Source organism: Borostomias antarcticus, assembly GCF_949987555.1.
Source record: "Borostomias antarcticus genome assembly, chromosome: 34".
NCBI lineage: Eukaryota > Metazoa > Chordata > Actinopteri > Stomiiformes > Stomiidae > Borostomias > Borostomias antarcticus.
The window spans coordinates 2,220,389-2,238,572 of record NC_140267.1 but is presented as its reverse complement, the minus strand read 5'-3'; the positions used below and the strand labels follow the sequence as shown (position 1 = coordinate 2,238,572).

The 18,184-nt window shown below is 45.6% G+C and overlaps 1 protein-coding gene across 1 annotated transcript in view; it reads right to left on the bottom strand.

Moving 5' to 3' along the window:
- Positions 1 to 18,184, bottom strand: part of LOC311327787 (CUB and sushi domain-containing protein 1) — a gene marked incomplete at its 5' end in the record, with an annotated part of 408,914 nt that overhangs the window by 305,681 nt on the left and 85,049 nt on the right. Inside the window, one exon of the mRNA XM_084460891.1 lies at positions 2,741 to 2,957. Within this exon, the coding sequence (XP_084317017.1) occupies positions 2,741 to 2,957 (217 nt within the window). The remainder of the gene's footprint in view (positions 1 to 2,740; positions 2,958 to 18,184) is intronic.

Sequence of the window (18,184 nt, the reverse complement as noted above, 5' to 3'; positions counted from 1 at the left end):
AGATCCTGGTGAACTTCTACCGGTGTGCCATAGAGAGCATTCTCACCAACGGCACCACAGTCTGGTTTAGCAACTGCACAGCCTAAGACCGGAAAGCACTGCAGAAGGTGGTAAAAAACCCACAATGCATCCCTGGCACGTCACTCCCTGCTATCGAGTCCATCCGCCACAAACGATGTCTGAGGAAGGAAAGCAGGCATCGCCAAGGACTACTCTCATCCCAATCACGGACCCTCCTCCCTTCTGGGAGACACGACAGAATCTCCGTTCCGAGTCCGGCAGACTTAGGAATAAATTCTTCCCCTCAGCTGTCATCTCTCTGAACTCCTCATCACAACGACAGTCGCCTCCTCAATAACAGCACCCCCCCCCCACACACCTCTTCCATATTAACTCTGAACCACAAGACCCTGGAATACCCTGCATATAGCTCATGGATAATACTGCTGTACACATCCAAAACATATATTTGTATCTACCATTCGTATTTACCGTCTGTACATATCTACATATACATCCGCCTGTACATACCTGCATTTGCCTGTATATACTATATCTGTACATACCGTTTACCTATCGTATACTTATATTTATTTAATAATACTTCAACACTGTACAGTACCTGTTTGCACTATACTTTACTGCTTTTGTTATTGTACTGTATTCGCCTTATTCGCCTCAGCTGCCATATTGGTCAGTCTGACGTAATGAGGGGTGCGGATGTGGAAGTGCCCGTTGACTTCAGTGTTAAAAGTTCGCTGTAAAAACACCACTTCAAGAACCAAAATAGTCAAAAAAACAGGCTGAATACACTATCGGGGTTACAAACTCATCATTACCAGACTCCGATTGTTTTTCACTGCCGTTGTTTTCGCGTTTGGAAATACATCGGAGTGAATGCAGCTGACGGCTAACTATGGCTCATTCACCTCCATGTATTTCCAAACACGAAAACAACGGCAGTGAAAAACAGAGTCTGGTAATGATGAGTTTGTAACCCCGATAGTGTATTCAGCCTGTTATTTTGACTATTTCGGTTCTTGAAGTGATGTTTTTACAGCAAACTTTTAACATTGAAGTCAACGGGCGCTTCCGCATCCGCACCCCAGACTGACCAATATGGCTGCCAGGTGAATAAGGCGAATTGTTACTGCACTTCACTGTTATATTTGCACTCTGGTTAGATTCCAAACTTTGTTTCATTGTACTGTACTGTATAATGACAATACTTTTGAATGTAATCTAATGTGGATATAAACTCTGGGGTGGAGGTTAGTATGGAGGTTAGTGTGGATATAATCTCCGGGTGGAGGCTAGATAGGCACAGACCCAGGGTCAGTATGGTTAGTATGAACTGTGTCACACCATAGACCCAGGGTCAGTTAGTATGAACTGTGTCACACCATAGACCCAGGGTCAGTATGGTGAGTATGAACTGTGTCACACCATAGACCCAGGGTCAGTTAGTATGAACTGTGTCACACCATAGACCCAGGGTCAGTATGGTGAGTATGAACTGTGTCACACCATAGACCCAGGGTCAGTTAGTATGAACTGTTAGTATGAACACTGTAGACAATAAGGTTAGGGTTAGGGTTAACTGTGTATCACACCATAGCCAGTATGGTTAGGGATAGGGTTAACTGTGTATCACACCATAGTCAGTATGGTTAGGGATAGGGTTAACTGTGTATCACACCATAGCCAGTATGGTTAGGGATAGGGTTAACTGTGTATCACACCATAGTCAGTATGGTTAGGGATAGGGTTAACTGTGTATCACACCATAGCCAGTATGGTTAGGGATAGGTTAAACTGTGTATCACATCATAGAGAGTATGGTTAGGGATGGGGTTAACTGTGGTTCACACCATAGACGGTATGGTTAGGGATAGGGTTAACTGTGGTTCACACCAGTCAGTATGGTTAGGGAGAGGGTTAACTGTGCATCACACCATAGTCAGTATGGTTAGGGATGGGGTTAACTGTGGTTCACGAATGAGAAAAAGAGTAGAGTCCGCACACTGGAGCATTTATAAAATGGACTGTTAACTGTGGTTCACACCATAAGGGCATCTTGTCAGATGGGGGAAGGTGGATCATGCAAAATCACCCTCTTAAATACGCAGATAGAGACAAAGTCAAGATTATTTAATGACTCAATTCAATTTAGTGATATTTAATATCATAATCCGTTTCCATAATTACTGTATCAACTCCCATGTCTTCTTTCCAAGAGGATAAGAGCACATTTCATTACATAACGTAAGCTCCTCTTGCAGGCTTCCCAAACCACTTAAACAACCATATGCTCATGCAAAGAGCCTTCTAACAGAATCAGACACAGGTCTCTTCAAAGAACCGGCCATAGCTTGTCCTCTGCACAAACACACAACAATAACCAGTATCTACCAGTATAAACCAGGATTAAGCAGTATAAACCAGTATAAACCAGTATTAACCAGTATTAATCAGTATCTACCAGTATAAACCAGTATAAACCAGTATAAACCAGTATTAACCAGTATTAATCAGTATCTACCAGTATTAACCAGTATTAATCAGTATCTACCAGTATTAATCAGTATAAACCAGTATAAACCAGTATAAACCAGTATCTACCAGTATTAACCAGTATTAATCAGTATAAACCAGTATAAACCAGTATTAAACAGTACAATTATGAACCAGTATAAACCCGTAGGTAACTGAGAGCTAGGGGGAAGAGGAGCTGCGATACCTCATCTTCAGGTTGCCCGGCAGTGGCTGTCCATCGTAGACGGACACGATGTCGAAGTCCTCCTCCAGGGCGAAGGTATGGAAGGACAGCTGGATCCTATTCCGCTCGCCGGCGATGACCAGCCAGGTGCAGTTGGAGTAGTTGGGGTAGCCATGGGGGAAGCCAGGACTCTCGATGGTGCCGTTCAGGCCTTGTACCACTCCACCACAAGTTTGACCTGCACATGGAAGAGGACAGACATGAGATACATTCTGTACATCATCAAGTGTCAAATTAAGCAATAAACCACGAGAGGCCGTGTGTTATAGTGATTTTATAACAGCTAGGGGGCGTTGTTAGGCACGACGCTTCACGGTTACTACAGGTATTAGTGTAAAATAAACACACAGCAATGTAAAATATTAAGATTTATTCAAAACGAAGCATCATTCCCTCAATTCCGCCGAGAAAAATAGTTCCCCTAACAAAAGGGTTGCCAAGCAACAACAACAACTACAATGCATTGGATCAAATGAGAGGCGCATTAATACTGAAAATGGAATGATATGCGGTCCCAGGTGTGTGTTACAAAGTATTTTAAAACGGCTTCCAGCCAATCAGAATCAAGAACCAGAACTAACCGTTGTATAATGAAGAATAACGTACACTTTTTCTCTGCTTTTTAATCAGTCAACGTTTCGTTCTACCGTCATCAGGACAGATTTTTGTAACAATGAGAATGTGTGTTCATTTTAAACACCACCATACAATGTGATTGGATAATTGGATGTGTGTTTCCCATCCCCATTGGCTAGTGAGATGACAGTAGTAGAGAAGTAAGGAATGTGGAGTGCCAGTCTAATGTCTGAGGATAAGGCTTAGTCTCTGGGGGCGTCTGTAGCTCAGTTGGTAGAGCGCGTCGTTCAATGATCGAAGGGTCAGTGGTTCGAATCCCAGCTCCGACTGTCCACATGTCGAAGTGTCCTTGAGCAAGACACCTAACCCCAAATTGTTCCCAATGAGCAGGTTAGCACCTTGCATGGCAGCTGCTGCCATTGGTGTGTGAATGTGTGTGTGATTGGGTGAATGAGAGGCCATTGTAAAGCGCTTTGAGTGCCGCTAAGGTGGAAAAGCGCTATATAAGTGCAGTCCATTTACCATTTAGTCTAATGTCTGGAGCATAATTGGAGAATTGCCCCATCTGTTAGATACTGAACAGCTAACAAACTCCTTGAGGTCATGGCCTTCTGCTCACCTTTATTTGAGGTGTAAAACCAGCAGGCAGTGAGGGATGGCACTGGTTAATGAGTGACCTACTCAAAATAATAATTAGGAGGCATCACACTCTGACAGGCTACTTCCACACCAATCCAACCATTGCTATATCCTTACCATACTCCCTAACGCTAGCGTCACCACACTCTCACCACGGTGGTCCATCCCTTACCGAGCTCAACCCCTCAATTCAACACTGAGGAAGTGGGTCAGATCAATAGTGAGGTCAGCCTCAGGGCTTGAGTGAACAGTGGGTGTGTTGAGGTCAGTGTAGCTGAGTGAACAACAGGTGTGTTAAGGTCAGTGTAACTGAGTAAACAACAGGTGTGTTGAGGTCAGTGTAGCTGAGTGAACAGCAGGTGTGTTAAGGTCAGTGTTGCTGAGTGAACAAGTTTAGCTGAGTGAACAAAAGGTGTGTTGAGGTCAGTGTAGCTCAGTGAACAGCAGGTGTGTTAAGGTCAGTGTAACTGAGTGAACAAGTTTAGCTGAGTGAGCAGCAGGTGTGTTGAGGTCAGTGTAACTGAGTGAACAAGTGTAGCTGAGTGAGCAGCAGGTGTGTTGAGGTCAGTGTAGTTGAGTGAAGTGGTCTCTCAGGAGTGTGCTGTTTATCACCTGAGCTGCGTGAGCAGTTAGTAACCCCAGGCTGTAACCAGATGTGTCTATGCGCTATATAAGTGCAGTCCATTTACCATTTACCATTTAACCAGATGTGTCTGCATCCTCCTGCGTCAGAAACCCCCAATCCAGAGAGGGCTCTGTCTCTTGCACTCTGTCTCTCGCACTCTTGTCTCTCGCACTCTTGTCTCTCGCACTCTTGTCTCTCGCACTCTTGTCTCTCGCACTCTGTGTCTCACTCCCCACTGAGCAAAGACACGTCTAAAAGACGTCTTTTAGATGTCTTTTTTGTCTTTTACGGACGTCCAAAGACATCCAATTAGGAGCCAGAATGAATGTTTATTTTAGACGTTCAGATATTGAACCCGCTCTGCACGTCCACAGACGTCTTAGAGGGGTCCAAGCCAGACGTTTGAATATCGAGGGGTCCAGCAGACGTACAAACGGGGTTCAGGACCGACGGACGTTATTAAGACATGATCTGAACGTCTCCCTGACGTTGCGTGTTTGCTGGGTCGCTACAAGCGACAGAGCCTCATAGCTACGACACACAGGCGCCGACACGAACAGCAAGACCTGTAATACAACACACCGCTGACGACGGTAAATCCTAATCGCGAATATCGTCAACGATCATGGCGCAGACGATAAGCCGAGGGTGGTGTGACTGACGGCAGCGGAGTGAGAGAGCACTTTCAGGCCATCGGCCTCTACAGTAGAGTAGAGAGCCTCGTTACAGAAACACCTATAAATAGCTGCGCCATCCCCCTCAGCCCGGCGCTTTTTTTCCCTCCCATCCTGTGCAACAGTGATGAGGTGTGAGGGATGCTGGGTAATACAGATGAATGCACTAGTCCCAACCGACAGACAGCAAGGCTGCCCTTGCGCTGGACCACCTTGTAGTGTGCAACGTGAAATACGGCCTTAATTGCGTCTCTGATAATCCTCTCTATTGATTTATTAACATTATCACTGCCGTTGCTAGCGCAGGGACCACGCTCGATAAATCCCCACTCAATAACGACAACAGCAAGGGTCAGATATTGAAATAAATGGCGTTGAATAAACAACTTTATCAATCCATGCAAAAAAAATAAAAAAAGGCTCCGGCTATGATTAAGAGCCAGTCCTTTGTGTCACCCCACGGGGCTGTAAAAGCTATGGAAAATTACCTTTTTATGAAAGCCCAGTAAACATATATTAGTGGTCATATATTACGTCCAGGCCTGTGAGTGATTACAGCATGCTGGGTTAGAGCCGGGTCATGATACAGCAAGTATCACTATGCCAAGTCAAATCAGAATCAGACACCGTTTATTGCCTTTCAGTTTTACAACGTGCTAGGAATTTGCTGAAACGTTGGACAGGGTGCAGGAACGAGACAGGACAGTGCAAAGACAGGACAGTGCAAAGACAGGACAGTGCAAAGACAGGACAGTGCAAAGACAGGACAGTACAAAGACAGGACAGTGCAAAGACAGGACAGTGCAAAGACAGGACAGTGCAAAGACAGGACAGTACAAAGACAGGACAGTACAAAGACAGGACAGTGCAAAGACAGGACAGTGCAAAGACAGGACAGTGCAAAGTGCGAGTACAAAAAGCTAGTGCAAAAAAGGATAAGCTAAAGAAAAAAACAATGTACAAAAAGTAGGGCAGTCTGTGTATATACAGTGCAGTGAGTATGCAGAGTGTAATGTGTAGGTGAGTGTGTGTATATGTGTGTGTGTGCGGTGCGTCCTATACATACATTAAAAGACTTGGTACATTCCTTCACTGGCCAACACAGATTTGACTTGGTACATTCTTTCACTGACAGAGTCCATAACGATTATCAAGGGGAAAGCTAGTTGGATTAATGCATTGATGCCAATGTCACCTGTGGGGCCTCTAAGTAAGAGTATCTACCATTAGGGCTTCCCCCTAAACACCTGTGGTAGAGATAGTCTCCACCGGAGCATGGTGGCGCCCATCTGTGGTTCCGCGGAGTGAGCTGCTGTCGTACGGTAGCGCCGTGTTATTCAGCCACGTGATTCATTGGACAACATCAGGGGAATGAGATTCCATGTTTCAATTAGAGGAGAGGGTGCGTGATGGCCTGAGGGACAGATGCTATAATAGGAATTACAGGAGGATCTGGTGACTACAGACATGTTAGGGAAGGACTGCGTCATGGTTCTTTCTCCAGTAAAGCGGGCTAAAGCTGGATTGTTTCATTTGAGCCCCTCAGTTGGTCAGGCAAGTGTGGAGGCATGGTATTTCTGCATCGCCCCTTTAGTGGTGGGTTGATTTAATCAACAGTCTGCTTTATATATTTCAGGAAGGGGGTGGGTGTTCTGGTTTTGTGTGTCTGAAGATGCCAGGTGAGCGGATCATGAGCGTGAAACCAGCGGTTACTAAATCAAGTTTAGATTCCGCTCCTCCAGGACGTGTCGCGGCACAAATCAAATGCACCTCTGAAGACGTGAGCGTGGAGGATCCATTGTCTGCGATGATTGAATACCCACCGTAAATGTCTACCGCATTCAGCACTGGAGCAGCGAGGAGCAGCCAGACCCCCATCCACTTCTCCTCCCGCCCCTCTAGAACGGACTATTCCTGCTTTCTCACTCCACATGTTCTCCACCCTATTGGTCCCCACCCACTCAAACGCTATAAATAACACAAGCAACTATCTGTAGGGTGCGTGTCAGCACCTGTGTCAGCGTGGGTGCAGACAGACGGACCGCCTGAGTAGATGCAGGCATTTGTTTGGCGCTTGGTTAGAAAAGAATACATCCAGCATTTGGGGCAGTGCGACTTGACAAGATTTAAGAGTAGGTGGACTTTGAAGAACAGCATGGCAGCCTTGAAAAGCGGCGGGAGCACGCATAACAGTAGGAGGCACATACTAGACAAACGCCGGCGAAGACCCACAAAGCCCTGCAAAGCCGCGAAAGCATCAAACCTCCCCCTTGCTACAAGGTTTCAGAGCAAATCGCGAACGCCATGAATAAATAAGGTTCGCTTTTCACAGTATCGGGAGCAGAGTGGAGACAGGGATGTAAGCAACAGGCCTGTCTCATAGCGTGTGGCGCCATGAACAATAGCAGAAGACAGGCTCCGTTCGCGTGGAACCTTGTATTTTTGTAAAAGACTAGCCAGAACATTGGGGAAACGTCTGGATCAAGTGTACTATTGGGGGGAGGGGGGGGGGGGTCCTGTTTCTGGCATCGAGGAGGTGTGATCCCTCAGGTAAACATGACTGTATCACACACACTGAACATGGCGCACGGCCAGCTGCAATTTGGCTGTGTGATACAGAGTTATCACACAGAGCTATGGGAATATTGGAAAGACTCTTTATTGATGCTGATGATAGCACTGTTGTCGTTGCTGCTGTTACTTTCACCCTAGCGACAGAGCAGGACGAGAGGTGATGTTTTTAGTGGCGTGTGTTTGTTTGTTTATCTGTAAGCAGGATTTTGTAAAAACGACTGGATTTTCACAAACCTTGGTAGAAGGGTGTAGCCTGGACCGATTTAGAACCCATTCAATTCTGGAGTGGATCCAAGTCACAGGACGAGTCCACAAATCGCCTGAACACAGCTGACCATTCATATCCATTCATTTTCTAGACCAGCTTTATGTTAAAACTACCAGACTAATTTTCATGAAACTCGGTGGAGGAGTGCAGTATGGGTCAACTAACAACCCAGGCAACTCTGGACCAGATCTGAGTCAGGGGGTGGGTCTATGAGACGCCCAAACACGGCCGGGCCGGCCATTCTCTTTCATTCATTTTTTGGACTAATATTATGCAAAAACTAACAGACCGCTTTTCATGAAACTTGGTAACATGGGCCACCTTAGAACCCACACAAGTTTGTATTTGATCCGAATCACGATGCGGGTCCATAAGCCATTTCTTGGTTTGTTTGTTTGTAAGCAGGATTATGCAAAAACTACTGTACCAGACTTTCATGAAACTCGGTAGTGGGGTGTGGCAGGGCCATCTTAGAAGCCATTACATTTTGGCGCAGATCCAAATAACAGGGCAGGCCGCCCCGACACCACAGGTCATTCATTTTCTGGACTAGGCGACAAACTACCAGACCGCTTTTCATGAAACTCAGTGGAGGGCCAATTTAGTACCCATTCAATTTTGGCACACACAGAGCCCCCCAAAAGAGGCATTCAGCGGTGCTCTCTGAGCACCATTTGTTGTTAGTTGTGGTTGTTGTAGGTTGTTGTTGCTGTATGTATTTATTTGTGTACTGAAGTTTTCTTTTTGTTCTCTCTGGCTGTAAAGTAAATTGGCTCTCAGAGATATTAAAGACAAACATTCATATTCTGTATTCTACATTTATATTCTGTATTATACGTATACAACATATGCATCTATGCTAAACATCTAATGAGGTGGTACTATACTGTAGTTCTAGGATTTTATGTAGAGTGGTGGTCTATCTAAGATGGTGCATAAGGAGGTGGTACTGCAGCTCTGTGATGTCATAGAGCGGCGGTCACTCAATGATGTCACATAGAGGGAGTAGCTCAATGATGTCATAGCGAGGTGACAGCTCAATGATGTCATAGAGAGGTGGTAGCTCAAAATGTCATAGAGGTGATAGTACATGCTGTCATAGAGAGATGATGGCCCAATGATGTCATAGAGAGGCGATAGCCCAATGATGTCACAGAGAGGATATTGCTCAGTGATGTCAGACAGAGGAGGCAGCTCTCTGATGTCATAAGAGAAAGGTGGTGTCTAATTTGCTGGTTTGGCCGGCTGTGCTGTGCCAGCACAAATCACACAGGAGGATTTGAAGTGGCTGTGCTTCAATTACACAGCACAGGTTCAGAGAATAGTCAGCAGGTGAATTCTAGTCAAGGGACACAGAATGGCTGCTGTGTGTTATCAGATGTCTGTCATGAAAGCACCTCTCTGACTGATGCAATGTTCAAAAGGGGCTTCAATCAGAGCCTGGTCTGCACACACACACACACACACTGAACTACGCCAGATCAGGCTGCAGCAGTCTGCATCAACACACACACACACACACACACACACACACACACACACACCTGACTAAGGTGGAGAGTTACCCAGGATCCTTCACTGGAACAAACAAATATGCCGCGGTCACTTCTGTCAAAACACCTGAGTATCTAACAAAACGATTAACCTGATAACCGACGAACCGTGCGGCATCACGCCAAGCCCGAAGCACTAGCTTACTCTCCCTGCTGCTACAATTGCATTGTTGTGCCGCCGGCATGAAAATCCCTTCCAGGAACAGTTATTAATGAAGTGGGTAAGTAGTGGGTGTGCACTGGACATCCGTCTTCAGACTAATGTTCTCCTGTGGCATTAGACTGGGGGCTATGGTATATCCTGGGTTAGACTGAGGCTATGGTATATCCTGGATTATAGAAAGAGTACTGAGGAAGTATAGAATAGTAAAGAAGTATTAAAGGACAATGCTTGTTTTTAACAACCTGGACCTTATTCACGGCATATTATAAGACGTTTGACTCACCGAGATAACTTTGGTGTAATTCGGAGGCATGTAGAAGAAATGTAAAATCCAGCGCGAGCCAGTATATCCATGTAATGGCGGCGGACGGGACACCGAGAATGCAGCTTCTAAAAATCGATTTTCTGCCGCGAAACGGTTGTTTTCATCAATCTGTCTTTATGAATCGCTAGTTGTGCTTACATAGAGCGTAGGCCTGTTGTGGTTTTTCACATGCCTCTGTAATATGATCTTTAGAAACGTCTTTAGACACGAAATAGCTTCCTCACTTGCTCCAGCACGCATGCGCACAGCCTCCGAATTACACCAAAGTGATCTCGGTGAGTGAAACGTCTTATAATATGCCGTAAATAAGGTCCAGGTTGTTAAAAACGAGCATTGTCCTTTAATGGAGCATGAGAGGAGTTGCGGAGTTGCAGTGAAACTTGGCTTCTTCCCTCGCCAGAACAAAGTTGCAACACAGGCTGCTTCAATCCCATGTTTCCATGGTTACATCAGTCAATCTTCTGTATAATTAGGTGGTGGAAAATTACGCAACGTGAGAATGCCAGTGACTAAAATAACATAACTATGAATAGCATGTTACATGGGATTTGAAATGCATGATGATTATTAAAGGTAGCCTATTACATTTGCAATCAATTTCTCACTATTTTTGTAATTGCAAATCAAAGGCTGGCAAGTCAAAATGGCGTCAATGGATGTCACCATCAGCCACATTCTTACTACCCGCATTACCTATGAATGATTCAGCCCGGGGTGTGTGTGAGAGGGATTAGGGGAGTGGGCGCGTGGAGTGTGTGTGGAGTGTGTGTGTGGAGTGTGTGGAGTGTGTGTGGAGTGTGTGTTGTTCGTGAGCATGTTTACGGATCTCGGGAGGAGAGCGGGAGCTTGGGTTCATGACCACGCTGTGGCAATGTTTAACGGCTCTGCTAAATAATGCATGACTGACGTAAACAGTAGAGCTGCAGGCACACACACACACACACACACACGCACACACACACACACACGCACACACACACACACACATACACACACACACACGCACACACACACACACACACACACGCACGCACACACACACGCACACACACACACACACATACACACACACACACACACACATACACACATACACACACACATACACACACACATACACATACACACACATACACACACATACACGCACACACACATACACGCACACACACGCACACACACACACACACATACACACACACACACACACATACACACACACACACACACACATACACACACACACACGCACACACACACACACACACATACACACATACACACACACACACACATACACACATACACACACATACACACACATACACGCACAACACACGCACACACACACGCACACACACACGCACACACACACACACACACACACACACAGACACCCAGTCAATTCGGTAGAATATTGATTGACCTAAGGTCAGGATTTGATAGACTATTATTATGATTCTGCATGTGTAAGTATTCCTGAAACAACAACAACGTTCGCTGCATTATAATTTTATTATCTCAGCCATGTTTGTTTAGCAAAAATATTTTGGAGCTTCTGCCACACGGTTGGTACCCCTAGAAAAAATGACCTGCCGTTACTTAGAAGGACATATCAATATCGATGTGCAGCATTTTTTTCCCTCCATCCCTATCTCCTTCATTCTCAGACTAGACTAGAAAAATAAAATAAAAAGTGCCTTAATGTCTTATTTTGTAAACGTCTCCTGTCATATTGTTGTAATGTCTTACTGTCTTATGTCTTAAGTCATGTCTTGATGTCTGAGAGTGCTGGGCACAGTGCATTTCATTGTATTTTATAAATACCCATGACAATAAAAGCCTTGAACTGAACCTTGAACTTGAACTAGACACACAGTACAGTTTCCCAAAAGTATTGTGTGGCATTTGTTTACATACAGTATCACCATGCCAACACAGCCAAAATACACCACTAACAGCCAAGCTGGACGCACATTAAATGTCTATCATATTTCATGATATAACAAGCAGCAATGAATCAATGGAGGTATATTGTACTTAGTTAAATGAAGTGCACATCGTTACAGATCTGTGAGTAATTGTTCTGTGTTCATGATTAACGAGCTGGCTCTGACCGGGCGACCGGCTTGGTGAGGGGAATTACAACCAGATATTCCCCTCACAACATATACCGCAAAGACACACACACACACACACGTGCATACACATACTATGCTCACGCGCACACACACACACACACACACACACACACACTGCGTACACAATACCCCCACCTGCAGGCCCACACAGGCACACATGCACAGACACACACACGTGCATACACATACTATGTTCACGCGCACACGCACACACACACACTGCGTACACAATACCCCCACCTGCAGGCACACACATGCACAGACACACACACACACACACACACACACAGACAGACACACAAAGAGATCCTCCTGCTTTGTATAATAATCTTCAGGGACAGAACGAGCACCTTCCCTACAGTATATGGGCACAATGTGTGTAGAAACAAAGCAGGGTACATTTGTTTTCATTATGAAGGCGTCCGCAATGTGTTGAAGGATGGGGAAGGCTTGTGTGGTTTTTAGGAAGTTATCAGACCACAACAGAGAAGGTTCCAGATCTACCACTACCCCCCCTATCTATCCACCCCCATCAGCCAGCTCAAAAGACCCCATATTACTCACGACAAGAGCGTAGCCACCACACACTCAAACTGTCACCACACCATTAGCTAGATATTAACTTCAATAATCTCCATAGGAGAAAATTCGGGCTTTTCTGCAGTGGGGAATTACAGCAAAGGCTAGAAATGCAGACTGTACATAGTAGCTAATAAACATAAAAGATGTTTCGGGAAAATATAACTTTAGGCTAAGATGTGGGAAGCGGTGGATGTCAAAATACAGAAATAGAAGAAATATATTTTTTTTTAAAAGGACAACTTCGAAATAATTCGTTTGAAACCTCTGTGGTGACAAAAGGAATGAAGAATGTCGGAGACCCAGTCAACAGCTGAAGACGTGCGCCCAGTTAACCGTGAACCCACCCAGAACACACCTGCACACCCCCTCCTGCGCTCTGAAAGGCGGCCTGATGAACGCACTTGAAAAGCCCATTACTTGGCTATAGAAAGGCGAGCCCGACGGGGCGCCGCCAAGGTTTCCCTGACGGCAGCGTTAGGCAGATGCTCACAGAGGCGTCGGCGCGGGAGACCGTGTGGTTATGAGATCTGCTTCTGTTTACAGGTCCAGCTTTCGTCTCATATCACTGCAGGAAGTTGTCTGTGATTATATCCACCCACCTCACTAGAGAAGCACCTCCACATGTGATTATCCACCCACCTCACTAGAGAAGCACCTCCACATGTGATTATCCACCCACCTCCATAGAGAAGCACCTCCACATGTGATTATCCACCCACCTCACTAGAGAAGCACCTCCACATGTGATTATCCACCCACCTCACTAGAGAAGCACCTCCACATGTGATTATCCACCCACCTCACTAGAGAAGCACCTCCACATGTGATTACCCACCACCTCACTAGAGAAGCACCTCCACATGTGATTATCCACCCACCTCACTAGAGAAGCACCTCCACATGTGATTACCCACCCACCTCACTAGAGACGCACCTCCACATGTGATTATCCACCACCTCACTAGAGAAGCACCTCCACATGTGATTATCCACCACCTCACTAGAGAAGCACCTCCACATGTGATTATATCCATCCACCTCACTAGAGAAGCACCTCCACATGTGATTATCCACCACCTCACTAGAGAAGCACCTCCACATGTGATTATCCACCCACCTCACTAGAGAAGCACCTCCACATGTGATTATCCACCACCTCACTAAAGAAGCACCTCCACATGTGATTATCCACCCACCTCACTAGAGAAGCACCTCCACATGTGATTATACACCACCTCACCAGAGAAGCACGTCCACATGTGATTATCCACCACCTCACTAGAGAAGCACATCCACATGTGATTATACACCACCTCACCAGAGAAGCACATCCACATGTGATTATCCACCCACCTCACTAGAGAAGCACATCCACATGTGATTATACACCACCTCACCAGAGAAGCACATCCACATGTGATTATCCACCCACCTCACTAGAGAAGCACCTCCACATGTGATTATCCACCCACCTCACTAGAGAAGCACCTCCACATGTGATTATCCACCACCTCACTAGAGAAGCACCTCCACATGTGATTATCCACCACCTCACTAGAGAAGCACCTCCACATGTGATTATCCACCCACCTCACTAGAGAAGCACCTCCACATGTGATTATCCACCCACCTCACTAGAGAAGCACCTCCACATGTGATTACCCACCACCTCACTAGAGAAGCACCTCCACATGTGATTATCCACCACCTCACTAGAGAAGCACATCCACATGTGATTATGTGATTATCCACCACCTCACTAGAGAAGCACCTCCACATGTGATTACCCACCCACCTCACTAGAGAAGCACCTCCACATGTGATTATCCACCAACCTCACTAGAGAAGCACATCCACATGTGATTATTCACCACCTCACTAGAGAAGCACCTCCACATGTGATTACCCACCCACCTCACTAGAGAACAGTGTTGGGCTCGTTACTCAAAAAATGTAATATATTACTTATTACTCATTACCCTTTTTAAAAGTAATATCGTTACTTTACTTATTACTCCCAGCCAAAAGTAACTAGTTACTTATGTAATATATTACTTTCCATATTGACTACCTTTTGCAGCGTGCTCATCACGGTCCGGTTCTCTTTCCACCAACTTCATGTTGCTGTGTTGGCGTAGCAAATGTTTCAGGAGATTTGAGGTGGTGTTTCTGGCACAAGAGAGAGTCTTAGTAGAACTTACACACAGTTTACACTTGACAACATTCTTGTTGTCTTTCAGTTCCAGGAAATCGAAATAGTGTGCGTCTTTCCAGCCATGGAATGTTAACGTCGTCATGTTCAAATAGCTCCGCTCGCTCGCTGCTTGCCTGGTTATAATGTGACGGGACGTGATATGAGCGGAACGTTCTTCAATCTGAAATCAAAACTTTATTTCACCCTTTGTGAAACGAAAATAAATAAACAGAGCAGGCCTATGACAAAAGTAATGCAGTAGCGAGCTTTCTGGGGGCAAGTAACTGTAATATTATTACTGAAATGTGATTAGTAACTCGCTACACCCCTCGTTACTGGAAAAAGTAATATTATTACTGTAGCGCGTTACTAGTAACGCGTTACTGCCCAACACTGCTAGAGAAGCACCTCCACATGTGATTATCCACCACCTCACTAGAGAAGCACCTCCACATGTGATTATATCCACCACCTCACTAGAGAAGCACCTCCACATGTGATTACCCACCACCTCACTAGAGAAGCACCTCCACATGTGATTATCCACCACCTCACTAGAGAAGCACCTCCACATGTGATTATCCACCCACCTCACTAGAGAAGCACCTCCACATGTGATTATCCACCCACCTCACTAGAGAAGCACCTCCACATGTGATTATCCACCACCTCACTAGAGAAGCACCTCCACATGTGATTATCCACCACCTCAGTAGAGAAGCACCTCCACATGTGATTATCCACCCACCTCCATAGAGAAGCACCTCCACATGTGATTATCCACCCACCTCACTAGAGAAGCACCTCCACATGTGATTACCCACCCACCTCACTAGAGAAGCACCTCCACATGTGATTATCCACCACCTCACTAGAGAAGCACATCCACATGTGATTATCCACCACCTCACTAGAGAAGCACCTCCACATGTGATTATCCACCACCTCAGTAGAGAAGCACCTCCACATGTGATTATCCACCCACCTCACTAGAGAAGCACCTCCACATGTGATTATCCACCACCTCACTAGAGAAGCACCTCCACATGTGATTATCCACCCACCTCACTAGAGAAGCACCTCCACATGTGATTATCCACCACCTCACTAGAGAAGCACCTCCACATGTGATTACCCACCACCTCACTAGAGAAGCACCTCCACATGTGATTATCCACCCACCTCACTAGAGAAGCACCTCCACATGTGATTATCCACCACCTCACTAGAGAAGCACCTCCACATGTGATTATCCACCACCTCCATAGAGAAGGACCTCCACATGTGATTATCCACCACCTCCATAGAGAAGCACCTCCACATGTGATTATCCACCCACCTCAACAGAGAAGCACATCCACATGTGATTACCCACCACCTCACTAGAGAAGCACATCCACATGTGATTACCCACCCACCTCACTAGAGAAGCACCTCCACATGTGATTATACCCACCACCTCACTAGAGAAGCACCTCCACATGTGATTATCCACCCACCTCACTAGAGAAGCACCTCCACATGTGATTACCCACCACCTCACTAGAGAAGCACCTCCACATGTGATTATCCACCACCTCACTAGAGAAGCACCTCCACATGTGATTATCCACCACCTCACTAGAGAAGCACATCCACATGTGATTATCCACCACCTCCATAGAGAAGGACCTCCACATGTGATTATCCACCACCTCCATAGAGAAGCACCTCCACATGTGATTATCCACCCACCTCAACAGAGAAGCACATCCACATGTGATTACCCACCACCTCACTAGAGAAGCACATCCACATGTGATTACCCACCCACCTCACTAGAGAAGCACCTCCACATGTGATTATATCCACCACCTCACTAGAGAAGCACCTCCACATGTGATTATCCACCCACCTCAACAGAGAAGCACATCCACATGTGATTACCCACCACCTCACTAGAGAAGCACATCCACATGTGATTACCCACCCACCTCACTAGAGAAGCACCTCCACATGTGATTATATCCACCACCTCACTAGAGAAGCACATCCACATGTGATTATCCACCACCTCACTAGAGAAGCACATCCACATGTGATTACCCACCCACCTCACTAGAGAAGCACCTCCACATGTGATTACCCACCCACCTCACTAGAGAAGCACCTCCACATGTGATTATCCACCCACCTCACTAGAGAAGCACCTCCACATGTGATTACCCACCCACCTCACTAGAGAAGCACCTCCACATGTGATTATCCACCCACCTCACTAGAGAAGCACCTCCACATGTGATTACCCACCCACCTCACTAGAGAAGCACATCCACATGTGATTATCCACCCACCTCACTAGAGAAGCACATCCACATGTGATTATCCACCCACCTCACTAGAGAAGCACCTCCACATGTGATTATCCACCCACCTCACTAGAGAAGCACCTCCACATGTGATTATCCACCCACCTCACTAGAGAAGCACCTCCACATGTGACACTTTAGAAAAGAGGAACTCGGCCCTGGGTGATCTAGCACCTAGTCCTCTAGTCATCTAGTACAATAGAGAACCTAGTCCTAGTACAATATAGATCTAGTACAATATAGAACCTAATCCCCTTGTGATCTAGAACAATAGAGGACCTACTCCTCAAGTGATCTAGTACAATAGTCAACCTAGTCCTCTAGTGATCTAGTACCATCATAGTACAATAGAGAACCTAGTCCCCTTGTGATCTAGTACAATAGTGAACCTGATCCTCTAGTGATCTAGTACAATAGAGAACCTAGTGCTTTGTTGATCTTATACAATAGAGAACCTAGTCCCCTTGTGATCTAGTATAATAGAGAACCTAGTCCTCTAGTGATCTAGTACAATATAGTCCTCTAGAGATCTAGTACAATAGAGAACCTAGTCCTCTAGTGATCTAGTACAATATAGTCCTCTAGAGATCTAGTACAATAGAGAACCTAGTCCTCTAGAGATCTAGTACAATAGAGAACCTAGTCCTCTAGCAATCTAGCACAATCAGTTTCAGTTTATTTTATTTGTTAGAGAGAGACAATGTACATTAAGAAACATTTTATAAAATAGAATGTAAATGAAC